The sequence below is a fragment of the Telopea speciosissima genome, chromosome 10 (assembly GCF_018873765.1).
Source record: "Telopea speciosissima isolate NSW1024214 ecotype Mountain lineage chromosome 10, Tspe_v1, whole genome shotgun sequence".
Classification (NCBI taxonomy): domain Eukaryota; kingdom Viridiplantae; phylum Streptophyta; class Magnoliopsida; order Proteales; family Proteaceae; genus Telopea; species Telopea speciosissima.
In genome coordinates, this window is record NC_057925.1 from 52,860,195 (window position 1) to 52,888,146 (window position 27,952).

Here is a 27,952-nt window from a genome sequence, read left to right on the forward strand (position 1 = left end):
TGACACCCATAGGCCCTTATATGGTTCTCTCCCAACCATCACGTGTAAAGCCTGTGTGGGCCCTCAAGCTATAAACATTATTCGTAGACTGATTGGTGTAAGCATCATAAGATACTCTTGCTCCTAAATGTCTTTTGCTGTAAAAGAACTCGTATCCGTTACCCAAAAAACGCAAAAAAACACTCATGTCGGCCTATATCGCGAGTAACCGTTATGATGACTTAGTGGTCAACGGTTGTCGGCATGCAGCATATGGTGGCAGTGGATGAGAGAATCGTTATCACCTCCAATTCCTGCCCGCTCCAATTCCCTCCAATCCCTCACATAGGAGCAATAATGATCACCTTACCCACTGTCCGAACACACTGCCCAAGGTGGGGTAGGGTGGTCATTTCTGCTCCTTTGTGAGGGATTGGAGGAAATTGGATCGGACAAGAATTGGAGGTGATAAAAATTTGTGGATGAGAGGAGGATCCGAGGGAGAACCCACAAGCGGACCAGATCCTCTGCAGTACCGTCGGGTGTGCGGTGCATACGACACAACCAAGGCCACATGGCACACATGGCCTTTGGCCATCTACTGTGCCACAGGATGTGCACTGCACATCCGACGGTATTGCAGAGGATTTTTATCCCCCACAAGCAGGGTTTAGGAATCGGTATTGAATACGAGATCAGCCTCGGTCATTTATCTCTATTTTTCATTTAATTTATTTTTTTTAAACATTTTACTCTTTATCAATATTGATCAACCGATACTAGATCGTCCATGGATCGATAGCGATTCTACTGATTCGCTACCAATCAGGGATTGAGGTATTGATATTGGGAACGACATCGGTTCCCTATCGATATTGATCCGAATCGATCAATTTTACCCTAGTTTTTCATGACTTTTTTTTTTAAAGATTTTACCCTTGATCTAATATTGATTTTTTATCTTGGATCGGCCAGAGACAAATACCAATATGATCCAGCCAATGAGCCAATTTGATGCCAATACCATATTCCATGCAACCAATCCTTAAAACTATGCTCTACTATGCACAATGACAAGAGGGATGCTAGGGCTACAACAGGGTTAGGCTTTTTAAAACCCTAGCCCAACCCTGAGTCTCCTTAACTGGGCCCAGGCCCGGCCCGTGCCGACCCTCACTCAGGGCCTGGAAAATCCAACCCTACCCGCCCCTTAAGGTCGGGCCGGGCTGACCCTAATTGGCCCTAATCATGGAGTAGAGGAAGGGAAAGATGCATGGACTCAACTGAGTTGGGCTGGGTTAGGTAGAAAATTATCAATTTTACAAAAAATAACACTATTATAAAATATATTATCACATTATCTTTGTATATATAATATATTATCTAACAAAATATGTGTGACATTTAAAGTTTATAATATATATAGTATATCAATATATATTTTTATAGTATAACTTAAAATAGGGTCGGGTTGGGCTCAACCCAAAGCCTCAACCTTGGCCCGACCCGACTCTAACTCAGGGCCAGAAATGTCCAGTCCTGACCCGCCCTCAGGGCCAAGTAGCTCAGCCCAAGCCCTGTTCGGGTTCAGCGCGGGTTCGGACTGGCTGGGCCAAACTTGCACCCCTAGGGGATGCTGCCAAGGAGTTTAATCACTAATGAGAAGTCCGATGACGATGAGGGGCCACTGGTGGGGCCAAGGATACATAGGCTTATGTTTTTCCTCTCTTTTTCCTTGTATATATTTTTGGATTAAATTTCCCCCAAACCGTTTCATGAATAGATTCCCACCATCCTAGGGTTGGCAAACCTCTCTTAAGTTTTAGTATTTTCTCCAAAATAGCCTCCAATACCATTGCTCACATTTGAACCCACCTCGATGAATAGGAATAGCTAAAGGGAAACTTAAGTCTTTTTTGTTTTCGTTACAAGAAAGAAAACGCTATCTGAGCGAGTGCGGTGCATTGTCCCTATGCCTAGATACATGATTGAGCAAAATTATCGTCATGCCCCCTTGAAAATTCCTCATTTTCATGGGGACGCAACAATCATTTCACCCATCACTTGTTTTTGGGCATAGGAGCAGCACACCACACGTGCTAGATAGCATTCTTTCTACCTTTTGTGTGATTACACTTTCATCAAAAAAAAAAAAAAAAAAAAGATCTTATTTTAAATTAAGGATAAAATTATAAGAGAACATCACAAGTACAAAGGCCAATGAGAGTATGCGATGAAGTCCTGGAAGCACGATGGGAATGGGATTTCGGCCTTTCATAGGGGATCTGCGGTCATTTCGTCGCATTGTGTTTGAGTTTGGGTGGAACACTCTTCCTCAGATAACTTTTTATTTTTAATTTTTTTTAGAAGTATCCTATGAAAACGTTGTACTAAAATTACTTGAAGAAAAAAAATAAAAAAATCTTACCTAACCCGTGGCCCACGCAACAACGGCCTTAATCAACCGCTAGATGGGTTGATGGATGACGTAATGATCAGAACAAGATTTTACTGTCAATCTCCTCCGTAGAACAGATATTATATTTTAATAATTAAACAATCAAAATAAAATGCTAACCCTATTTCACATGCTGCCCATGTCTTCCGGCGAAAGTCTTCTTTTCACACTTTTCACTTCCCATGATCGTAACGGGATATAGACCGTTGGATTCCCTCCATATTCATCAACCTTAAAACCCTAATTTGAGGGTTTTTTCCTTTTTCCCTTCAAAAGTTCTCCCTACTTATCAAGAGATGAAATGGCCACGAACTTCTCAACAAACAAAGTTACTGCGACGCATGTAATCGCTCGTGTACCACGCATAACTAACTTATCACACGTTGCTGTAACTCGGGTAGTAATTCGTGACCGAGTTGATTGATGGATTGATTTGATCTACTAGTACAATCTGCATCATTCTGATTGACTGACGTTGTGAAAATTCCATCTGCACGGTCAAGATTGAATCATGGTGGTGCTCAGATACCTATAATACGGCCTTATTCATGCATACGATCATTCAGTATAAATGTACGATTCGCGAAATCTCGGACAGGGATAAAGAAAGAAAGAAAGAAAGAAAGAAAGAAAGAAAGAAAGAAAGAAATCCAGTAGAGAAGATCATCGCCAGAAAGCCAGGCATTCGAAAACTTTCCATTTTGGGTGGTGAGCGAGGTTCGATCCCGTGACGTCAACTCTGCAAGTTTTGCAGTTCTCCAGTATTACTAACACTCACGCAGCCACGCATGTGCGGCTTTCACCAATCACCACCCCGTAAGCGGCGTAGTTTAGTCGCCCGTTCACGTTAGCAGCCAGCTCAATATCTCAATCTTATCGCGACGCGCACGGTCGGTTCGACCGTGGACGAGATGAGATGTTTTCGTCACTCATGCGTTAGATAGTACTAATTAATAGCATTAATATAAGACTTAAAAAAAAAAATTAAATGAAAAAACCTAAATATAATAGAGCACTTTGATCTAAAATCTAAACCTTCTGATTGGCATGTTTGGGGATTCTGATCGAATGGTGCTGAAGATCTACCTGATCACATGGCATGGGTCCACATAATCAATGGTTCTCGTATACTCACAGAGTCAATAGTTCCATGGTCCAATTAAACTAAAAAAATAAAATTAAATAATGTTTATTTTTTGTTTTCTGATTAGCCTCAATTTTGTTCTCATAGGAGGAGAAACAGAAACACAAAGAGAAAGAGAAGGAGAGAGAGGGAGAGCCCTTGTTTCCATATCTCTTATTGGGTTATCGTCGTTATTCTTATTATTTTATTTTAATTTTTTGGCCTCCGCTCTGCTACCCTTCCGAGTTCCGTCTCCAATCTCTTCTCCCTTTTTCTGTTGTCTCGCCTGACGCAGGGAGAGAGAAAACGGCTTCTGTTCGCCATTAACGAGCTCTGTTCTTCATTAGAGGTATGGTATATTGTCTAAGAGTGCCTATGTTTTGCCGTCCGATTCTAATCTCCAATTTGTCATCATCTGTAGATTCATTTGTGTCCGTTTGAATCGGATGGGTTTTGGTTAGGGTTTAGCGGATTTTCTTTTCGATAATGTTTTGTGCCGGCGGAGGTTTCTAGGGCTTATTCGATTGTGGTTGCATGGAACTGGGTTAATGGATTTGAGTTTCTCTTTATAGGTTTTGCAATTTTTTTGCGTTGTTGTTTTTCTTCCTCCAATTAGATGTTTATGAATCTAGTATTTGTGTTAATGCGTTTTGTGTATATCCGTTGCTGGTTCTGATTTCTAGGAGCTTAAACGGATGGGTCCGACCGTTTGGGGGGTTATCTCGCCCAAAAATGCTTTCCTTTTATTGTATCTAATCGTTTGTTGTGTTTCGCTTTTGAATATGTTAACGGGGGTTTCGTTTTTGGAGTGGAAGAAAATTTTTATTGGAAGACGAAGATGTCTCAGGTTTTCCATTCTACCGATTGGGATTTTCCTTCCAATCAGTTTTTTTTTTTTTTTTTTCATCTTCAATTGCTCTTCGTCCGAAAGCATGGACATAGTTGTGATTCTTCTATTTCATGATTTTGTAAATTGTGAAGGTGTTACTTTGATAGATGGTGTGTTTTTGTGCAAAATTTTCTTTTTACGCAATTCGATGTTTTTGAAGTTGGGTCTCAATTGTTATTTCCTGGCGGGTGCAGGTGTAGGATTGCCGAACATAATTTTTGGAGTGGGTTATGGCTGGGAGTGTGAGCGAAGAGTATGGGGCTGGGAGGTCTATGGAGGGTATTTCAAGCGCACAGCGTTGCCAATCTGGGGAAGCTCTGGCAGAATGGCGGTCCTCCGAGCAGGTTGAAAATGGAATCCCGTCTACTTCACCCCCTTACTGGGACTCTGACGACGATGATGATTATGGTATGTTCCTTTTATGTATCAATTGCTTATAGCGTCTCCCTCTCGTTCTATTGTAACCTCATTGTCTTTTCCTGACAATTGTCACAAATTGCAATAGAGTGTTTTACATATTGCTTTACATTTGGTAACTACGGGGACAACCTTTTCTTTTTTCTCAAGTTTGGGAGAGGGTTGGCGCTTGTGGTTGGTTTTCAAATCTCTAATCAAATTACAATCTGTCGCCTCTTGGTAGCACAGAGTGTCTGATTCATTGAATTATTTAAAAGGAAGTGTGAATTGTGTATGATTTCCTCCCATTTTTCCTATGAGAGTTTGAATGGTTTCTGAGAACCTGTTCACTTCTTTGCGATAATTGGTGGAAGATTAGCTATCTAGGCCATGCTTGACTAGTAGTAGGTTTTCTACAGTGAAAGTTTATTTATTTAATTTTCAGTTGGCCTCTTTTGCATTTGTAATTGCTTCTGTTGTTTAGCTATTTTCTTTTTCCCTTTTCTATGTGGTTCTTAGCCATGTTGAGTCGGATGAGGGGAGACCGCTTTTGAGCTTTTATTGGGATATTCCGTGGATCTACTCTTGTTTGGTTGCCAAGCAAGAAAGCACTTTCTGCTGAGTGTCTCAACCAATACTCTTGAAGGGGCGAGGGGCAGGGGGGGTAAGACATTGAATAAACACATTGCTTCCATTGCCTACCTCCTTCAGTAGGTAAAAGGAGCAGAGGCTTTTTTCCGAATGCAAAAGCATCAGCATTCTGCTTGGCCAAACACACATATGTCCTTATTTCTTACCTGATCAATTGTATTTTGGTTAATTCTCCTGATCGATTGTATTGTGATTAATTCTCCTGTAGTTTCTTCCTTTGCTTATGAATCCTCTCGTTATCGATAACTTTTTTTGTTTAAGAGCGGTGGATTTTTACTCGCAACATTTTATGGTTACAGTTACCTATGCCTAGGCATTCTTTGTATGTTAATGTGCATCTGTAATGTTTGGTATCCATTTGTTTCCATCCTGACCTATCAATGTAGCACAGTAGCAGAGAGGTTGTAACATGAGAGGAGGGGGGAAAATGATGTAGATTGAAGCAGAAGACGAAAAAAAGAGAGTTACTGTTCATGTGAACAATACTTGGGGGCTGATATGGACAGCTGGCTTAGAGTTGATTTTAGGTGTTATTTTTATTTTTAGGAACTTATTTATTTTCCTGTTTGAGTTGTAAAATCCTAATTTGGAATCCTAGTTAGATTCAAGTTTCTTGTTTAAAGGGGATTTTATTCCTAGAAGTTGTCGTAGGTTTTATTATAAATACATGTATGTGGCTGAGCAGAAGAGGACAGAGATTGAAGACAAAAGAATTATGGTTGAAGCTGTGAGATGTGGCAACGGTGAGAGACCGTGGGTGAGAAGCCCTGGGTGAGAGGATGATGGGCTGAGAGAGCCTGGCTGAGATAGCTGATCCTATCCCCCCTTCTATATCCCTTTCTTCTTCTTTTTCTTATCCTTTATGTTCTCCTTCATATGTAAACAGAGAAATAGCAATAAAAAAGAGAGTTTTATGTTCTTTTATTGTATTGATCCTGCTGCACTCAATACCCCTGTTGGTTTCCCTGGTTCGAGGTTGAGTTTACATTATTTAGTATCCTCATTTGAAGGATGAAATTGTTCTTTTCTTTCCAGGTCATGTTTTTGACATTTCAGGAAGGGTGCAAGCAGAACTTGCAAGATACATAAATGGTGCCTGCCTTTTCTCACCATACTACAAAATGTACATCACTACATCAGTTGAGAATAAACTTTGTGATTTATTACTTTGTCTGGGGTTCCTGATTAGTACTCTGTCCATTGGAGAAAATATCTATTACTGCAAAGGCAGTTGTATTGCAATTCTTTGATAAGCATTTAAGGGTTGTGCAGCTGTTGCTCCCTTGCCCTAGAACATGGTTTTTTGGTGAGTTTTGGCTAGTAAATGAATTAGCTGGCCACTTAGGTGATTAATGTAAGGCTGGATTGTGAAGGACCTAGCCTCAGGCAGGATCTCAGCCAATTAATCACCAATCGATTATGACCTCAGCTGTAGTAGATTACCGTGATCGATTATAGGTTGCAGCAGATCACCAAATAATGTAAGACTAGAACCTGAATAGGTCTAATCCCAGGCAGGATCAAATAGAAAATCTCCAAAGAACAAGAAAGAGAACAATGGGAACTCAAATGAGGGAACAATTTCCTTGGTTGAAGTAACAAATAAAAAAAACCACAAATTTGTAACCTGTTGAAGCAGCAATGATCTTGATGTGATAATCTTCAAGAAATCAATGTGACAATCAATTGAAAGAAATCCCAGCAGCTTGTAGCACTCTTGAACTCGATTTGAACAAAATTAGGGTTTGGATTCTCTCAGCCACGGCCTCTCACCGTACTTGTCTCTCACAGCCATTAATGGCTTTAACCAAGCTCATCCTTTTCTCCAACTCAACCATGGGCTCTATTCCGCTTTGTTCTTTATTTAAATAGTAATTTATTACAACCAATGTGATGTAGTCTTAGGTAGGAGAAGTCCTACTAGGAGCCAGGAGAATGGTTCACTTAACAAGGCTGCTGGTTTGGGACAACTTAGGTTGAATAGGGCAGAAATTAGGGTTAGGGTTAACTAATGGTAGTAGTGTTTATAGGGTATTAATATGCAGGTTTTAAGGGTCCTAATAAACTAGGTTTAGTTAGGTTTGAAGAAGTTTTTAGAATTTCAGAAATTTAGGTTTAGGGTTTCAGGTTTTGGGAATGAAGGGGAATATGAGATTTAGGGTTTATGGGATTGATTAGGGTTTTAATGGAGGAAGGGAAATAATAAAACAGTAAATTAACTTACTGAATTGCAGGTTCTTCAATGGCAGCTTGGAGAAACTTGATTGAAGAAGAAGAAGGACCTCCCGATCTACAAGATGCAAGGAGTCACCGCAGTCCACCAGCCCTAACCCTTGATATGACTCACAAGGGGTCTTGATATGACACACAAGACAGTTCTCTGAAGAGAGAAGCAGCAGCAGCAATGGCTAACAGCAGTAAATGATTTTTTTAACATATTAAACTTGGTGGGGGAGCCTGCCCACGATCTCTTATTAATAATGAGGGCAAAGGCCAAACGTAATACAACTCTAACTCCTCCTTTAGAATCGTTGGCGGGGTCCAATTTAAAACAACTTAAAAGACATTAAAGAGAAAGACCTAATTACCCCTATTGACTTAAAACACTTAAAACTTTTAAAATAGCTGATTCCTCATCAACCAATAGGATATAAGATCCTACTAGCCAATAGGAGCTCTCTTCACTTAAACTAACCCAATTGAACCAATTGGATGCAACCAATTTAAGCCGGTTCAATTACAAAACAAAAATAAGACTAAGTATAAATGAAATAAACTAAGTATAGGCTATACTAAGGCTCCTACTATAACCCTAGGTCTAGGGTGGCTTCTTCAATTCGAGGAGGCTTGGATCTACATCACAATGTTTTGTAGAAATAAAAATAAAATCCTAATAGCAATCTAATTAACTAACAAATAATCCTAAAAACAGAAACTTCTCTAGCCTAATAAAACCCCCCCATGCGAGGCATAACTAAATCCTAAAATATAGGATCATGCAAGCTAGAAGAATCTTCCATATTCCCTCCACACAATTAGCAATTGGCCTTCAACTCGATCTTAATACAGCTGGCCATGGGGTCTACACGATGTGGACATTATCTCCTCCTTAACCAACAAGGAAATATAAGAAATATCTCTATTAAACTGCTACTGATACTTTATCCAAATCTGGAAATTGGAACTTATAATCCTCCACGCAATTTGGACTGGGCTGCCTTATGAGATGCTCCATCGAACCAACAAAAGCCTGCTACATCAGCAGACAAGTCTGTCTCCCACAACAATTGAATACTACAATGTTACTGGGTTGGTTTTGGGGGCTTGTCCTGTTGCTACACATAGCCCTTTGATTTACATCAACTCTCCCCATCTTGAAACAAAACTCGTCCACGAGTTTAGTGGAGTTATCGAATCAGATTTGCATGATAAATCTTCAATCGGAAGTAGAATGCAACAACCGTCGATCTTGTCTACTGCCGCTCCTTATCTCTGATACCAAATAGTGTACGGCTGGATCACAAAGGACCTAGCCCCAGGCAGGATCTCAGCCAACTAATCACCAATCGATTGTGACCTCAGCAGCAGTAGATTACCGTGATCGATTATAGGTTGCAGCAGATCATCAATTGCACAAATTGTTTGGAAAGAAGAGAGAATATTTGAAAATATCTGGTCTAGTAGATGGTATTGATTGGTGAAGAAAGAAGGGGAGAGAAATCTTTGCTGTCCAAACGAAGAGATAAAATAGGAGAGAAGGGATGAGAGATATCGGTCGGAGAAAGGGAAGGGAGGAGAAATCTTTGCTGTCTAAACGAAGAAGAGATAAGTGGGACCACTGGAGCAAGATCTTCAATAATGAATACAAATCTACTAACTGCTTCCTATTGAAAATAGAAAAGGAAAAAAAAAAGAAAGAAAATAAAACGTTAGCTGGGACAACTGGAGCAAGATCTTCAATAATGTTAAAGGAAAGCGACCTTGATGATGTTTGTTTTGAAATGGTTGTATGCTGTAATGCATGCACCAACATTCAGCTTGCGAACTCTTGGGAAAATTACATTCATTTGGCTTACGATATAGTTACTACATCTTTTTGTTTCTTCTGGAACCCCCAAGTTGTTTAGTGTTTTTGTTCCTTTTTATTTCCTGAAAATTGTTTAAGTTAATTTTTGTGGGATATCTGGCAATTTGAATGCTTTTAGGTTCCCTTGGAGTTTGACCAAGTTAAGAAAAATAGTGATGAAAAAGGTTAGAAAGGTACCAAGTTTTAGGTGGTTAGTTTGCTTTTAGGACCTGGTTCAGACTGATTTGGCCTTAGCCTCCCTGTTGTTGTTGCATCAAATGTTTTCATGAATAGAATTCTTTTTTTTTGGGGGGGGGGGGGTAAAAAACTGAAAATGTTGCTGACATAACCTTTTTGTGCTTTTCAAATCTTATGTATAATTTATGGGTTTTCTGTTTTGAAGATTCAAATTCTGAGGTTCAGGCTTACTCTGTTTGCTTGCCTGATGCTTAATATGTATACTGATATATATATATTTTTATTTTGACTGATGATTCCAAATGGTGCAACGGTAAGGTTGCTCCATTATGATCAAGTGGTCACGGGTTGGAGTCTGGAAACAGCCTCTCTGCGAAAGCTGGGGTCAGGCTGTGTACATTATGACCTTCCCCAGACCCCGCAGTGGCGGGAGCCTTGTGCACTGGGTACGCCCCCCCTTTTTTATTCCAAATGGGAAATGGCCTTGTTTTCTAACTCTACTGTGTCTGATTTAGTGATTTGTTTTCCTTTTTTCTTGGACTTTATTGAATCAACATTTACTAATTTTTCATATTAGTTATAAAAAATATGCTAGGATGTCCAAATGAGTGGTCCTAAACCAAGCTTAGTCCACCACTTTTCAAACCTGACGCTTGAACTGGAATGTTGAGCTCAGACTGCTCATGTTGTAGCTCTTCTTGTAAGCTTGTAGTGACAATGTTTATTTCAATTGCAACAAGAGAGATTTATCACCAGACTTATTTGAAAATAAGCTATGCTCGGATGTTATTTAAACTAATACAGTGTCTTATCCAAGAAAAGATAAATTTGGTAGCTAATTACACACGTTCCACCTTTCATTCCTGGTGAATTTAATGCCTTTGCTACTTTTTCATCAAATTGTTTAAGCTATCATGAGGATGGAATTTTTGCTGAGTTGATTTTGGTTATTTATAGGGCCAAAACCATCTGAGCTATATGGAAAATTTACATGGAAGATAGAGAATTTTTCACAGATTAACAAAAGAGAACTTCGGAGTAATGCATTCGAGGTTGGCGGTTACAAATGGTATGGGTCTTGTTCTGTATCTGGTTTATTTCATGTTCATGCATGCACTTCTTCCTCAAATTTATTTGATGAGTTTTTTTTATGCGTTATAGATCAATTCTCCGGATGTATTGTGAATTTTCCTTATATATGGTTTATCCCCCCCCCCCCCCAAAAAAAAAAAAAGAGTATTTGGTATGCCTTTTGGTTATGACTTTTGACAGCCAGTGCCTCACACCTTTGGATGCAGGGCCATTGGTTTTTTGTATTCATCAGCATGACAATTTGGGTAATGGATAATTGGATACACGTGTAATATGGTGATGGGAAAATTGTGTGATAATAATAATCTCGGGATAATTTTAATAACAATATGTCATTTAAGTGATATATGAAGAATATCTCCATTTATCATTTTTTAGAATAAATAATTGCCGTTACTGTAGTGTTCTGGATATCATGGACTCTATGGTTATCATTGGTGTGGCTGTTATTTTTTGTCCGCTCAAATTTTCCTCTTCAATCTTATAGTCCAGTAGTGGGGAGAACCTTATAAGGAAAAATATCTATTTTACCTTGATAGGGCGAGTATATGACTTGGGTATGTCTTTGTTGTGCTTGAATATGAAATGTCAAGACTGTATTTTGTCTTGTAATTTGAAGTATCCAGGAAACTTGACTTGAGGAAAAGTTAAGACTTCAGTAGTTGAGTGTATAACAGAGTTTAGATAGAGAATTGATAGAAGAACCAGAAGGAGAGAAGTAGAAACGATGAAAGGAGAAGAGAAGATAGGTCAGTCCTAGACTTCCTTTCCTTCATATACATTTCTTGTTATAAAAAACTGTAAAATTGCAAGACTACCCCTTAAGCATAACGCTACTTCCTATCCTATTGTTTAGTAGCCATGATTTGTTGGTGGAGATGATATATACCTTGCGGAGTCACCAACACGGTAAAAAATCATGGTCACACTATCCCAAATTTTCTTTGCCATTGACTTCTTCATCAGGCATTGACCAGGTTTGGATTTCATAGAGAAGATCAGCCATGTAATTACCATAGAGTTTTCAGTTTCCCACTTTGGGTAAGTGGGATCTGATGAGGTAGGCTAGGTTGAAAAGAAAAACACTAGACCTACTAGAAACCATAATCGCAGTGAACCAGAAACTGAGGGTATATGGCAGAAACTGAGTATGGATATAACTCTCAATCCATACAACCGATGTTGCTGAAACTAATACGGAATGGAGGCCCTAATTGGGTGACTGGTTAAAATATCAAGGCAACATGATGGTTAGATTGATAGAAACAAGCATGGACAGATTAAAAACTTAGAAAATCAGAATTATTAGCTGAAAGGAAAACAACTATAACTCGCCACCGGTTGTTGCTTGGATGGACACCAAACTTGGATCAAATGTAGAGGAGGGGAATAATATACTAAAATTTTGGGAACCATCCAACCACTGGTTAGAGAGATCTGCAACTCAGTATAGACATCACAGAAATCATACGACTGCAAACCTGGATAAAATCGGCAGAATATAATATGAGGAACAAAAGCAAAGGTAGATATAACAGTGAACCACAAAATAGAGATCATAAGTCGCCCAAAATAGGTTTCAGTTGGATGCGGAAGCTTGCTGGAAAACTTTGCAGAATAGTCAAGGAAGAAAAAAGAAAGAAAGAAAAAAGAAGAAGAGGAGGATGGTATATGACCAAAGGCTTCACCACCTATGGCCTGCGGGAAAGGCTCAACCACCAGTCCCAAATCAAGGATCCACCACCTTGGGTTGCACTTGCCACTTGCTTCACCACAAGAGCTACTCTCAGCATCACTGTTATATGGTCTGTGGGAAACGCTTAACCACCATTGCCGAATCAAGGATTCATCACCTTGGGTTGCATTTGCTTCCCCACAAGAGCTATTCTCAGCATCACCACCGAGTAGCAACAGTCAATTGGACAATAGCCAAAATCTGTGGGCCGCATGCCCCCTCCTTAATTTGTTGCAGTTGATAGCTACATCATAAAAATAAGAAACTCTTCTAAATAGAAAGAGATTCTTTATAATATGGCAACTCTAAATTAGAAAGTCTAAGAAAAAGGAAACAACTAAATAGAAATACTTTTGCCAAAAGTAAATATCACTACAATTTAGAAACTAGTATAAAATAGAAACTAACTAAATCCGGTATAAGCCTTAAATTCCTAATATTTGGGCTTATAGAATGGGGCCGTTACAATAGAAAATTAAAATTACTTAGCCCATGGCCTATGTGACCCATTGGGGACTTAAATTTGGAAGTAACTTATCAAACTGTGGGTTTTACTTGACCCAAAAAACTTAACCAAATCCAAATCCAAAAATTTTTCTTCCACGGGATGTGATTTCATCAGGATCATTGGGATTTGGGGTTTTATTTTTTCCCATAATGTATCCCAGTTTTCCCTGGCTTCTTTAGGGTTAGCTTAACTGAGCAAGACCAGTCCATAAAGTTGATAGTTTCCAACTTAACAATGGTATCTGTGGAGTCATATTGTCCATCGCAAGGACACTTGGGCTGCTACTGTTTGCTGTCCTAGACAAGGAGTCCACTGACCCACTAACTCCCGACATTGTGAGAAATTGTTAAAAAAGGTCTGGTTGGATACTCTAACCAGGTGGGGACTTCACGCTCTACCCACATCAGAAACTGTTCTTCCCAAGTAAAAAAAGACCTCTCCCAAAATACAGGGATTTCACAGAAATAACAAGAAAGCATCCATTACAATTATATTTCAACTGTGAATCACTGCTACCATGTTTTATAAATTGGAATCATCAATTCTTATCAATCAAACTTGACTGATTGTGAGCCCATTGATCAGTAGATCTCGTGAAGTGCAAAATTTGCTCCAGCAAGCGCTAAAACAGTGCTGTCAATTTTAGTTACTTCAACCAGATCAGTCAATTTCTATACTGAACATCTATACCACTATTCAAGTACCCTAGGGCTTCCTGAAAGGTTCCAACTCCTTGTCATATAAGTCTCAGGTTGGAGAGAACAGAATACTGCAACCTAGACAATGCGGACTGTCTTGGACACCTAGGGACAGTTCTAGTTCATGGTGGATTGCTCTGAACTGCCTCACAGGTGCAAGATTCACACTTTCATGGATCTCAGGGAGGAAAATGTACATACCCAAGTAACTTTGGGAGCCCTTCCTTATTGAGAGTATGGCAGCTGTGGTGGCTTTACTTTACTATCAAAACTGTGTTTTTGCTCTGGTGCCAAGTTCAGATTTCAGTAATAGAGTGTATAGCGGAGTTTATAGAGGGAAGAGTAGAACTAGAAGGAGAGAGGTAGAAACGATGAAAGGAGAAAAGAAGTTAGGTTAGTCCTAGACTTCCTTTCTCTTATACATTACTTGTCATAGAAGACTGTGAAATTACAAGACTACCACCAAACATAACACTATTTCCTATCCTTTACTTACCATCAAGGAGATCTACATTTTGAGATGGGTGTATACATCAGCGTACAATACTACAATGTATAGTACCAACCTAGGGTCCGAAGTCAAACTACCATTTTTGGTGCTTGTTTTTGCATGTAACTATGTAAGGGTTCCACTATGTTTAGAGAGACTAAAATAGGGTTTCATAGAAGTTTCGGGACCCAATTTGGCCATTTGGGTCTCAAAATTATCCATCAAAACCATCCATTGATCGAAATTTTGCAGTTTCGTGAAAAATTTTGGTTTCGACCAAGCTCGAAACCAGGCTCGAAACTGGAACCTGGAACCTTGCTTTATAGAGCTGAACTTTATACGGAAAAGAAGAGCTGCTTTGATTTTTTTTCAATCCAAAGGTCATTTGGTTTTAAAGTTCTCATTCTTGCATTGAGGCTGTAAAGTATGTGTTTATATATTTTGCTTGAGGTAAACAGTTAATTGTATGTGAAGATTTTCTGTGTCTTAAGTCTAATTGAATATGCAAAAACCGTGTTTGCAGGTATATTTTGATCTACCCACAAGGATGCGATGTTTGCAACCATCTTTCTTTGTTTCTTTGTGTAGCTAATCATGACAAGCTTCTCCCAGGTTTGATATAATTTATGATTGTGATATTTGTTAGGATATCAATTATTCTCTGTTTTTTTTTTTTTTTTTCATTACTGATTTTATACAACTTAGTTGTTCCGAAAACAGGATGGAGTCATTTTGCTCAGTTTACAATAGCTGTGGTGAACAAAGATCCTAAGAAATCGAAATACTCAGGTCTGTTTCTTCATGTTTTAGTTGCTGTAGTGTAGCTTCTCCCTAGTTGTCGTGGCGTCTAGGTGACCCAAGGTGACACCAACAAGGCGCCTAGGCAACCAAGGCACACTTGGGAACTATGAGCTTTTCTTCTTTCCTTCCCCTCATATCAAATTGGTTTTGGTGCTAATGTTGCTAATGGAGGTGTGCAGATACATTACACCGGTTCTGGAAGAAAGAGCATGATTGGGGGTGGAAAAAATTTATGGAGCTGTCAAAGGTTCAAGATGGTTTTGTTGATGGTGACACTCTTGTTATAAAGGCTCAAGTCCAAGTTATTAGGTACTTCTGAACTTCACTGGTTGTCTGATATTTTTCCATTTTGTCGGTGAGTATATTTCCCAGGCATTACTGGTCTAGTCTGTGTGTTTTTCCCCTACTTATCTCCCTTAATTTAATTACTTACAATCTTTGGTTTCCCTTTTTCCCCCAACTAATCTAACTCTTAAATATCTCTTTGTGCGGCTGGGTTTGTGTTTAGACTGAATTGATCTATTGTTTTCTACTATGATACTCTTCTGATGTTCCACAATTGGAAAATAATGAACCACTTGTGGTTCTGCATGACTGAAACATGAATCATAGAAGCAATTTATAGTGTCCTACTGTGACTTATAGAAGTGCTTTTTATTATTTTCTTGGTTGACACTCTTTCCTCTGGGCAAGAAAACCGGTAAATGCTCTTTTGTCCAAGCTCCTTTTGTTTGTCTCAGTGTCTCTGCTTTCTTCTTAAGCTGATGGATACCATTATCAAAATTCATTGTTTTATTCTTTTATATCATGATACTCTTTTGATGTTCCACAACTAGAAAATAATGAACCACTTGAGGTTCTGCATGACTGAAAATTGAATCATAAGAAGCAATTTTCAATATTTTCCTAATTTGAATCATAGAAGTGCTTTTCAGTTTTTCTTGTTTGACACGCTTCCCTATGGGCACAAAAACCGATAAATGCTCTGTTGTCCTTAAGCTCCTTTTGTTTGTCTCTGTGTCGGTGCTTTCTCCTTAAGCTGATGGATACCGTTATCAAAATTGTTTTTACCTGATGGAGAGCAATCATTACAGTTGGCATTGTGCCTTTTGATATCTTCTTGCTTTCTTAATTAAAAATTAAGTAAAAACTTGATCTGCTCCTTTTTTGTTTGAACTTCATTTCTGTTTTATATGCACCTTTCAACTCTATGAGATATGGATAAATTTTCCCATATTCTCATTTTCTCCGTGAAACTTAGCCTGGATAAATCTTGAACCTCTTCGTATTAACTGGCCCAAATTTCTAATTGTAGGTTGAAAACTGAGGTTGAAGATGCACTTCTTTTTCTGGGTTGTCCATGTGTCATGAGATGACTTCTAAAACTGATGCAAATACATCACCAAAAGGGGCATTTTAATAGAGATAAGGGTTGGGTTATATATGTGTCGTACCTTTACTCCCTTTAGTCCAATGGGTTTTCAATGTAATAAGCCACTTTAATGGGCCTAAACTATGGGTATTAAGGCTGCAGACATGATTTTGCTATTATTAGGACTTGGTCTATTTTAAGTTTTTGGGTTAGTTCATTTGAACCGGTTCTATCTGGTTCAATTTAAGTTGCAAGTAATTGAAGCTGTAGACCTCCTACATAGACCAGACCATTTTTGGTTTGGCAAGCTCAATTTTTTGAGATTAGAATTTTATTTTATTTTATTTCTCCTTGTTTGGGTAAGAAGGGCAGATTACTGATAACGCTTTATTATTGTCCAAGTAGCTGGGTTGATCCTGGTTGTCTTTGGTACTGGGGCCCAGTATATCATTTACTCTCTTCTTGTTCTTTCCTTTCTGACATGTTATCTGAATGCTTCAAAGTAGGAACTGTATCCACATCTGACAGGTGTGGGCTTGGATTTGAATTCCGAGGCAGCAAGGACATTGGGTCTAGGACTCTAGGTCTGTCCGTTAAAAATTTATGATGGTCAAGAACTTTCTTTTTTTGTTTTTTTGGGTGAGGGGTGGTAGGCACCCTAGAAAATGTCTAAAATTTTGGTTAAAACTATATCGAGTTACAGAAGTCATCAAAGCACTGAACATTATAAAGACAATGCAAGTAATTTTGTTATGCACCAATAAAATCCATTAGAATCCTTAATCATGTTCTGGGATTCTTCAAGCCTGGAAGCTTGTATTTGTCTCATATTTTGGCACCTGCGTTTTTATCCACCCATCTATGGTATCCATGTACTGTAGTTTTTTTGTCTTGTTTTATGCTAGTTTGCTGCTGATTTATGCAAGAAACCTGTGCTACAACCTACCACTCTCTAAACAATTCTTATTGTAAAGCTCACAACCCTATTTCCAGCTAGCTCATCTGCGAACCCAACCTTTTCACACCAGCGGCCAGAGGAGAAAACCCACAAAACATCCTACACATCTCTAAGGCGGCTATTGTAGCTTCCATCGTCTACTGGAGACTGAAACCCATTTCTGTCATGAACCCTAACATGCTCTCAGTTCCACCCATTGACTTACAACATAATTCATATTTATTGATCTCTAATCTGAACCCATAGTTTCCCTGCATAATTTGTCAACAAAACTTTACCCCAATTCCTTCTATACCTTAATTTTACTTAATATCCTAAATCAATGTGTTCCAATGCAAATATTTGATGTTATGGAAATGAAATGGAAATGAAGGGTTGCAACTAGCTGTTGTCTTTTTTCATCCGTACATTTTATAGTGAATGTATTTATCTTGGACCAATAGTCTGGCCATTTTACAATCCATGAAAGTTCTACATTTAACTTTCTGTGTGCCATCAAAGTTAACGGGGAATTGCTAATTGACTCTGTTGAACTTGAGTGCAATGAACTATGTTTTATGGTGATTTTTTTGCTTTGGCTTCTCAGACAACATGCATTCCATAAAAGTTGTGTAAATGAATAATTTGGATTTTATGGCAATATAGTTCTCTGCCTCCGGGTTTGTATCATGGTTAATCCAACATTCTATTAGTTGTAGTGTAGAAGTTTTAACTGACTTTAATATCTCTCTGGTTTCATCCTCGATTTGGATCCATTCGTGTGAATTAGGCTTCAAAGCATAGTTGTCAGGTGACACATTAGGTAACAAGGAAGGCCTTAAAGCCCAAGGTAGCCAGCAATCGCATGTATCAAGGCGCCCAGACCTAGAACATGCTAGAAATATAGCTGGAGTATGGTGGCTCACCTTTGTTGCCTTGGGTACCTAGGTGCCATGACAACTATGGTTGCAAGTGGGAGTGCATGATATTTCAATGCTGACTATTATGTTTAAATGGATCTTATGCAAATTTCCACCTGATTCTTAACTGGAAATTGGCAATATGATAACCAATTGGGCTGCTATTTTTTGTGTCAGGGAGAGAGCAGACCGCCCTTTTCGTTGTCTTGATTGTTTGTATAGGAGAGAACTGGTTCGAGTATATCTAACAAACGTTGAGCAAATTTGTCGGCGCTTTGTGGAAGAGAGGAGAGGCAAGCTTGGGAAGTTGATTGAAGACAAAGCGAGATGGTCAAGGTAGATTATGTTTCTGCCAGACTCTGTCATCCTAAATAAATTGCTAAGAGCAATTGGTTTATCTATATAACCATTAGTAACAGACAAGGTTTGTCAATTCAGGACATTGCGAGTTGCCAAAGCTGTTTTGCATGAAAATATATGCGATTGAGACTGTCAGAATTCTTTGAAGGAAATATCTTTCCTTTGAATCGGACACAACCTCTAAAATGTGCATCTTTTACGCTGAACCACTCCAATGTGGAACACAGCAGGATCCTTACTATATTGGGGATCTTTATTTTGATTTTATTCTTCTATGTTTTAGTTAGCATTATTCACCTGTTCCAACTAGTACTAATTTGCAGCAGTATTGTTCTTGGTACATTGGCAGTTTCTGTGCAAACTGAAGCTTTCCATCATGTACTTTGTCTTGGTGGTTGCCTTAATTAGTTAGATGATTACTGTTATTTAAAAGGAATTTTTATGTTTGTGATGATTGCAGCTTCTGCTCTTTCTGGTTAGGAGTTGACCAAAATACGAGGCGCCGCATGTCCAAGGAGAAATCTGATATGATCTTGAAGGTTGTGGTGAAGCATTTCTTTATAGAGAAGGAAGTAACCTCTACATTAGTGATGGATTCACTCTATAGTGGTTTGAAGGCTCTTGAGGGCCAGAGCAAGAGCAAGAAAGGGAGAGCAAAACAATTGGAAAATGAAGAAACACCAGCTCCTATTATTCGGGTTGAGAAAGACATGTTTGTCTTGGAAGATGATGTATTGCTACTACTTGAAAGGGCTGCATTGGAGCCACTGCCTCCAAAGGACGAGAAAGGTCCTCAAAATCGCACAAAGGTAAGCATTAGAATCATGCATGGTATTGTTTTATGTGAACTTGCGAGAACTTCTTCAGGTCAAGCTGGTTATGATGAACTCTCATATTTTATGTACTCAATTGTTGAATTCATTCTTACCGGCAGTCACTTCTGGTGCCTAATTTACGTATTTAGGTCCTTCAATTATTGGCTATTAGTTTTAAATTGGATACTGTGCATTGCTGCATTTGGAAGCTTCCTTTTCTGTAAAACATGGCTCTGTTATTTGAAAATTTTTTATTTCTTTAAAAATGCATATAAAGGGCGTATCCAGTGCACGAGGCTCCCGCCACTGCGGGGTCTGGGGAGGCTTTAAAAATGCGTATCGCTGTAATAATTAATTCTAATAGTAAAATGATAAAGCAGAGGAAGGCCTTATTCTTTTCTTTCCCACCCTGGTTTTATTACAATGGATCAGACTGCACAATGTATTAGGAACTAGTTCTTGGTAGTCGTGGAATCAAGAAATTGCGTTATTTCTACCTGTAATGCATTACACTGCAAATTTAATATTAAAAATATTTACAGATATTTCACCTTATTCCTTCCGTGTGTAGGATGGGAATTCTGGAGAAGAATCGAACAAGGATTCCATTGAGCGTGATGAAAGACGTCTTACAGAACTTGGTCGGAGGACGGTAGAAATTTTTGTCCTAGCCCATATTTTCAGGTAATTCAACCTACCATATGTGTTTCTGGTGGCCTGTTTTTTGAACATTTGATTCCCCATACTTTTTGATTTAGATAGCTTTTCAGTTTTCTTGAGATTCTGTTAAAGGTGGTGTGAAATCTGACCTAAAGGATAAGGATTTGGAGGACCAATGCCCATCCGTGTTGTGGGATTTCATTCTCAGATACTTGGGGTAAAATGAAGGGCCCAGGTATCCAAGATTTATAGAGTAGAATTGAACTTAACTGAACTCTGCAAGTGTTTTCTTTCTGTGGGAAAATCCCCAACTATGGGTGGGGCTAGGCCGCTAGGAGGCTAAATTCTGACCCTACCCCTCTCTTGTATCATATTTCACATATATAGGATGGAAAAATTTTAGAGTGGGCAATCTCTAATTCTTTTTGCACACATTTACAAGCATAAATTCTACAGATCTTTACAGAATCTGTTTATGTTTCCTATGCCAAAGGGTGGTGGTGGTGATGGTCCAACATAGTTTACTAAATTGATGGCTTGAAGGAGTTACTTCATGTTTTGCAACTCTCCTGGATTGTAAAGTTGAGCCTGGTATTTGTGAAAGGAATTACAGACTATAAAATATTGTCAACAAAAACAGTTGAATGCTTACGGATAAACTGGTGTTAAACACTTGCCAATTTAATTTTCTCATTTGTGTGTGTGCGTTTATTGCAATATCTGAAATGTCCTGGCCAATCGAAAATTGGGCTATGTCATGGTCATATCGTGTTGTTCGATAGTTGCATTTTCTTTGAAATTATTTCATTTGCTTATGGTATCGCTTGTCAATATTTGTATGCTGTGTTAAATCATTTGATTCGATGTATATTTGGTGTACTTTAAGGTACTTGGATACACTTCTAGCTGAACTAAGTTAGACATTTTTTTATACTGCAGCAATAGAATTGAAGTTGCATACCAGGAAGCTGTTGCTTTGAAGAGGCAAGAGGAGCTCATACGCGAGGAGGAGGCAGCTGGGCAAGCTGAAAGTGAACAAAAGGCGAAACGTGGAGCAGCAGAAAAGGAGAAGCGTTCTAAGAAAAAACAGGTTTGATATTTTCAATTTATTTTTTTTAATGGTAGCTCAGTGTTCCTGATCATCCACTTCTTGTTTTGCCTTGTCTTCCCTTCTTTGTTGCAACATTACTTTGTTATTGATTATATCACCTGTGTTTCTAAATGTTTATTATGTTGGTTATATTACTTCTTCGTTGTTAATGTCATAGTTTATCTCATTGCATGGTAATATGGTGTGAAATAGCATCTAAACCAATGATGACGTCCCCCCACCCAATCCTTCCCCCCCCTCCCCCCCCCCCCCCAAAAAAAAAAAAGAAAAGGAAAAGAAATACATTGTTCGGTTGGTGATTATATTGGTGAGGCACAAAAGGCAACGATTTGCCTACCTAGGCGAGCGCTATATTCACATGCCTTGACAATTATGCTCCTTTTTTTGGTTGGGGGGGGGGGGGGGGAGGGAAGAGGAAAGCCATGTCATAGAAGGAAATAAATTAACAAATGGGGGGAGGGTGGGTGAAGCGTAATGACCCCTTATTTGCATTTGCATCTAAGGTTAATGTAATATTAGTATTCAAATAGACAAATATGACCCTTGTTTACAATAGGATCACTCACACAAATGGCATTAAAGCCTTTTTAATCTCCAGCAACAAGCAATGACAGACACTTATTCAACAGGTGTACTACAGCAAGGTACTGTAACTATTACAACTTCAAGTTCCAACAATGTCCAGCATTGGTCTAGGATGATTCCAATCATAATAGAACCATACAGCATCAGTTAAGGCTATCACAGGGTAGGAAAACGGGTCAAATAACCCGAAAATCAACAGCCAACAAATAGCAACTAGGGTGCCTAGATGCCACTGAAATTCCAATCAAAGGTATGCCTAATAGGATTGGAAAAAAAAAGGACGTACCCAGTGCACAAGGCTCCCAGAGAGGCTGTTTCCAGACTCTAATAGGTAATGTACACAGCCTTACCCCTGCTTTCACAGAGAGGCTGTTTCCAGACTCGAACCCATGACCAATTGATCATAGTTGTCATGGCGCCGCCATGGCGTCCTGGCGCTGGAGAAGCCTGCATGGCGACCTACGCCATGGCGTTCTTTGATTTCTTCTTCCTATCTCTCTTTCCCTCTTCGATTTCTGCCTTCCCTCTTCGATTTCTTCTTTATTTCTTCTTTCCCTCTTCGATTTCTTCTTTATTTCTTCTTTCCCTCTTCGATTTCTTCTTCTTGTCTCCCTTTCCCTCTTCGATTTCTTCTTCCTGTCTCTCTGTCTCTGTTTTGCAACTAAGAAGTCGCCAGATCTGATTCCAGGAATTAAATACTCCTTGCTTAGTTGATTTCTGTGATGAGCTCTTGCTGGAATTGATAGAACATGATGTGGCGATGCTTTGCTTGAAGGTTTAGACTGGACCGAGAAGAGTTGAAGGAGTTATCTCCTTCGTACTTTGCCTTTTTCCGTCCCAGGTTGAAGATAACCATAAATCCGATCGTGGGTTATTACAAACCCTTATTTTTTCCTTTTTCCTGAAGTACCCTTCTCTTCTTTTATTCCCCTTTGTCCATACTTTACACATCCCTCAAAGTTTACCCTTAGTCATTAAATCAAAACCCTTTTATGCCCTTTCTTAGATTCTGCTTAATTACAAGATTGCCATCCTTAAAACTTGAGAAACAATAGAGAAAAAATAAAACATGGCTTGAGTATACATCTATTAAACCATTAAGAATAGAGAAAATAAAAAATAAAAAATAAAACATGGTCGACATGCCATGGCGGGCGACATGTCGATATATCGACATGACACCCATCCACCGACTTGGATCGCCGTGACGCCGTAACAACTATGCAATTGATCATAATGGAGCAACCTTTACTGTTGCACCAAGGTCACTGTGGGGTCTGGGTTGGGTAATACATAATAGGATTGAATATCACTTAAAGATCTCATCCCAAGGGGATGTAGGATGATGAGATATTGATAGGTCACAGAATTAGAAGCTAAGATCTAGAATTAGTAACTAACTGGTAAAGACAAACCTACCCAATGGATCAGCTTCAAATTACCATCGAAGGAAGGACCCTAGATGGGTATTCGACTGGCAAAGTTTGGGCTGGATCTGGAGTTACAAATCCTTTAAAGTTTTCTGCAGAAATCTCCAGTAAAAGTGAACTGCAAGAGTGAGAATTTGACACTCAGGTCTTCTTTTCGATTGGAACTGGAAGGGTGGATCTTCAACAACTCCAGCACACACAGTAGCACCTACGATTGCCTCTTCTAAGCTTTTAAATGCAGGTCCAACCTCCAACAGAAGACTTGAAAGTTGAATCGATGGGGAATAGAAGAAAGGATAGGATAGTGGTTTGAGTCACTCACTCTCACCCTAGGCATATCACCTCTAGGCCTTTTACATCACTGTTTCACATAGCCATTGGCAAAAGCCATATACTCAATCTTCGTTAAATCATGGGGAGGACTCCTTAAATTCCAGTACATATAGATTGGCAATAGTCATGTCTAAGGAAATAACAGAATTAGAAAGTCTCAAAATGTGATCCTTTCACTGTTGCCTTGTGTATATGTATGTGTAGTAAACAGATGTATACTTGTGATGTATACATATGTTACATCAGATACGTGTGGGAGGTCTATTGCGTATAAATTAATTCATGTCTCTCCTTATTCCTTAATGTCAGTTTTTTTTTTTCAATTATGGTTTTTTGGGGTACTGAATTTTTCCTTAAACTAGTATATTAGTCTAAGAACTCAACTTGATCCTAAAAGATGGTGGAAGCTACTGTACAACTATTTAATAGCTAAACATAAATCTTCATTTGATTCCTCTAAACTCTTACAAGCTTTGAGGCCTGATTTCGCTACTTTATTACTGTACAGGCTAAACAAAGACGTAGCTGTCGGAAAGGAAAAGATAGAGGAAGAGATGAAAAGTCCGATGTGGCTGTACAAGATAAGCACCAACAAGGAAGCAATACTGATGGGAGAATGGTGGACCTACCTGAAAAGCAGCCGAGACCTGTGCTTGAAAAGCCTGATGTGCTGGAAGATGTTTCTGATATATCTGATATAGGAGATTCTGTTGCTGAGTCACAGCCTGATTTGGAAGACAGAGATGCTAGTCCTGTCAATTGGGATACAGATACATCAGAAATTCATCCTGCCACAGAAGTCAGTAGCAGTGGAATGAGTATCCTACCTGTACAAAATGGACGAGTGGAGAAGAGGAGCCCATCTGTAATGGATGACAGCTCCTCAACATGTTCTACAGATTCAGTTCCGTCAGTGGTAATGAATGGGCCTTGCAAAGGGAACTGGACTCCAAACCACAAAAGTCAGACATCTCCTGGAAGGTAAAAATGTCTTTTTTTGTTCATTCTATTTTGCAGGAACATTTGTCATCTGTTTGAGCTTGTACCAATTTTTCAGAGGGAAGAACCAGCGTGGTAACGATACACAAGACCAGACTCCTTGGGGTCATGAAGAGAATCAGCCATCTGACCCAACTTCAGATAGTGGACTCCATAATGATGCTTCTGACAGCTTTACAGCACCTGAACCTGAATCAGAAGCTGTTGTTGAATCATTGAAAGATCGGATACAGTGGCTTGAGCAGCATTTGGTTGAGAAGGTCAAATCAGTATCATATTCTTTCTTCTTTCTATTAAATTAGTAACAACTGAAATCAAACAGTTTAGGATGACTGTTCTTATCAAATAGCAGAAATAGATTGCTTAATTAACATGATTGTTTCTAAAGGTATCGAGAATTCTTGTTGTATAATTTTGTTTTTCAAAGTCTTGGGGGTTTTAGTATCTTCTGATTTGCCTTGAGACCTTGACGTATGATGATGTATCACCAAATTTTTCATCAAATTGGAAAATAATATACCATTTTTAAATGCTTCCAAAAAACGTTTCCCTCTATTTTCCGTTTCCAAAGTACTAAGTTCTTGAAACAGCCTCTCTGCAAAGCAGCAGGGGTAAGGCTGCATACATTATGACCCTCCCCAGATCCCGCAGTGGCGGGAGCCTTGTGGACTGGGTACGTCTTTTAAACTACTAAGTTCTTGGATAACTGAAGTTTAGACCTTCCCAGTAGATACAAATATATATGCATTCTCCAATCAGCAATGTAAACTTAATGTAGGGCTGGAGGTCCTGAAGTAGTACTCCTCTCTCTGGAGCACTTTGAGATCTTTCTGTTCATTAACCTTGGAGATGGCACTAGCTGGAAGAATTTTCATTAGTTATTTATCGCAACAGATTAGTCTATTCCATTCTTTTTACAGGTTAGAAAGGTGTTACTGGTTTTTTTGTAAAGGTATCCACTTTTGGTCATCAAACTCCCCCCTATCACACCAAGGATAATATAACTTGTCCATTATTCTGTCCCGAGGCTTTCTAGATTGAAGTGATCAGTGTCCGAGACCCTTCAGATGTAGGGTTGAGGCCATGCTGAATGCATACCCTGCTGTGATAGGAAGATAGTGAAGAGTAGGTTTTTCTTTTTCCTTTCATTCCATCCTGATCTAGAATTTCCCCTGGGGGGATTTTAATTCAATACTTTTCCTAATCAAAGTTACACTATCTTTATTGGGATAATGGTGAATGCTAATGTCCATTGTATAGAAGCTACAGTTTTGGGGGCTTTTTCTTGCTTTCTAGATATACTGTTTGGTGTGTGTGTTAATTTTGTTTCTATTTTTTTGCATGCTGAGACCTGTTGGTCCTTGTTAAATTGGAAAATGAGTGTCACCCACGTGTGAATTGTCCAATCAATTTGATGAACAGAAAAGGTATTATTGATGAATATTTTCATAATAATGCTCACCCACTTGTGTGCTGCCATATAAACCCCCTGAATGCTTTTTTCTGCAGTTTGATATGATCGAGTGAGCTAGCTAGCTCATCTGCGGGTGGCCAATTACTCTCATAATTTGATTGTCCATTCATACAGTTATTCTTGGAATATTCTGTATCCAATCTGATCTGATGGATGGTGCTGATTCTTGTATCAGGAAGAAGAAGTTTCTTCTCTGCAAAGGAAACTAAGTGTGAAAGACCAGGTTGATGTTGACAGACCTTTGAAACAGAGCAATGCAGTGGAATCATCAGCTTCCTCTCCTAGCAGTCCCACCAGAAATTTTCCCACTATTGTGCAGCCAAAGTCGGTTGCTGAGAGCACTGCTCCTGCTGTGTCAGTTACAGTAAGCGAGATATCTACAAAAAGCCCCAGACAAATGGAGAAAGCGGTTACTCAAATAACACAACCACCCCAGATTTCTGATTTGTCCAAATCGGAGACTCAAAGGTCCGTGTCTTCACCAAAAGCACCGGTCCTTCCAGCGGAGAAGCCAACAGTACAGCAAGTTTCTGCAATGTCTAGGCCCTTAAGTGCTCCCCTGATCCCTGGCCCCAGACCCACTCCTCCCATTGTTTCCATGGTTCAGACGGCACCTTCATTAGCAAGGTCAGTGAGTGCAGCCGGAAGATTAGGCGCTGACCCCTCGCCAACAACCCAAAGTTATGTTCCTCATTCCTATAGAAATGCCATAGTAGGTAAAACTGCTTCTGCAAGCACAACTGGTTTTGTTCCCCGTCATTCCAATTCTGCTTCCAACCCATCTCCTGCCTTTTCTCAACCCCCATCTATGATGGCATCTTCACTGATCCAGTCACCTCGGAGCTCCACAAGTAAGGATCATGGCATGGTTAGGCCAGGCTTCACTTTTGGCACAGTAACTCCAGAGATACTGCAGAATCGACCTCAGTGGATGGAAGAATGCTCCCAAAGTGATGCCAACAGTGTATTATGCAGTCCATCCCTGTTGAATAACATTCCAAACCTTGATTTCTATGGTTCTGGCAGCCGTGGTTCTCGAACATACTTCAGTGAGGAGTTGCCTGCTGGTTTGTCTTCTCGCCAAGCACAAGGGTTGTCAGCAGATGAGTTTCCTCACCTTGATATCATTAACTACTTACTTGATGAGGAACACAGCATAGGGAAGGCAGCTAAGGCTGGTGCAGTCTTCAATGGTACAAATAATGGACATCACCACCCCTTGAGTCGGCAGTTCACTTTTCCTAGTGATATGAGTATGTCCATGGACATGGCCCCCTCAGTCAACTGTTGCAGGTTAGACCGTCCATCTCCATCTGTCTACAATGAAGATGGGAGGCAGAGGATCTATGGCTCTTCCAGTAGTCACTTCGACGGGCTAAGGGATGTGATTCCTCATGTTGGTCTTTCAGGTTATGGTAATGGTCAGATTGATGGGGTGATGCAGAACCAGTGGCCTCTGGTTGGTGCTGATTTATCCATGCTTGCGATGAGGAACACCGAGGGTGATGGTTACCCATTTCAGCACCCGGAGTATTCTAATTTGGCATGTGGGGTTAATGGCTACACTGTATTCCGGCCTTCAAATGGACACTGAAGGGGTACTGTGACCGAGGGAGAGTGCCTGCAATCAATTGGTCATCATCTGTCCTAATAATGTATGTCAGGAAATTCCCCTTAGTTTTGGGAGTGAGGTTGTAATCCTTTGATAAGAAAACGTTTTGTAAAGAGTGATTCTGCCTTCTTTGCTTCACATCAGCCTTGTTTTCATGCGTCGTCTGATATTGGAGAGTGCTTGCTAGATTCCGTGGGTTCCTAAAGTTCTGGCAATCGATTGATCCCCTTCTCGACTTGCTGGGATTCCCGCACTTGTGG

At 39.5% G+C, this 27,952-nt stretch overlaps 1 protein-coding gene across 1 annotated transcript; it reads left to right on the top strand.

The window, feature by feature from the left end:
• The first annotated feature begins 3,709 nt into the window (after positions 1-3,709).
• LOC122642329 (TNF receptor-associated factor homolog 1b-like) lies at positions 3,710-27,830 on the top strand. Its single transcript, XM_043835765.1, has 13 exons — positions 3,710-3,909; positions 4,644-4,857; positions 10,718-10,829; positions 14,807-14,895; positions 15,004-15,072; positions 15,264-15,393; positions 18,491-18,649; positions 19,134-19,482; positions 20,060-20,172; positions 21,088-21,238; positions 24,116-24,588; positions 24,665-24,866; positions 26,256-27,830. Exons 2-13 carry the CDS (start codon positions 4,680-4,682, stop codon positions 27,672-27,674), a joined length of 3,444 nt encoding a protein of 1,147 aa, XP_043691700.1. The 5' UTR covers positions 3,710-3,909; positions 4,644-4,679; the 3' UTR covers positions 27,675-27,830.
• The last annotated feature ends 122 nt before the right edge of the window (positions 27,831-27,952 follow it).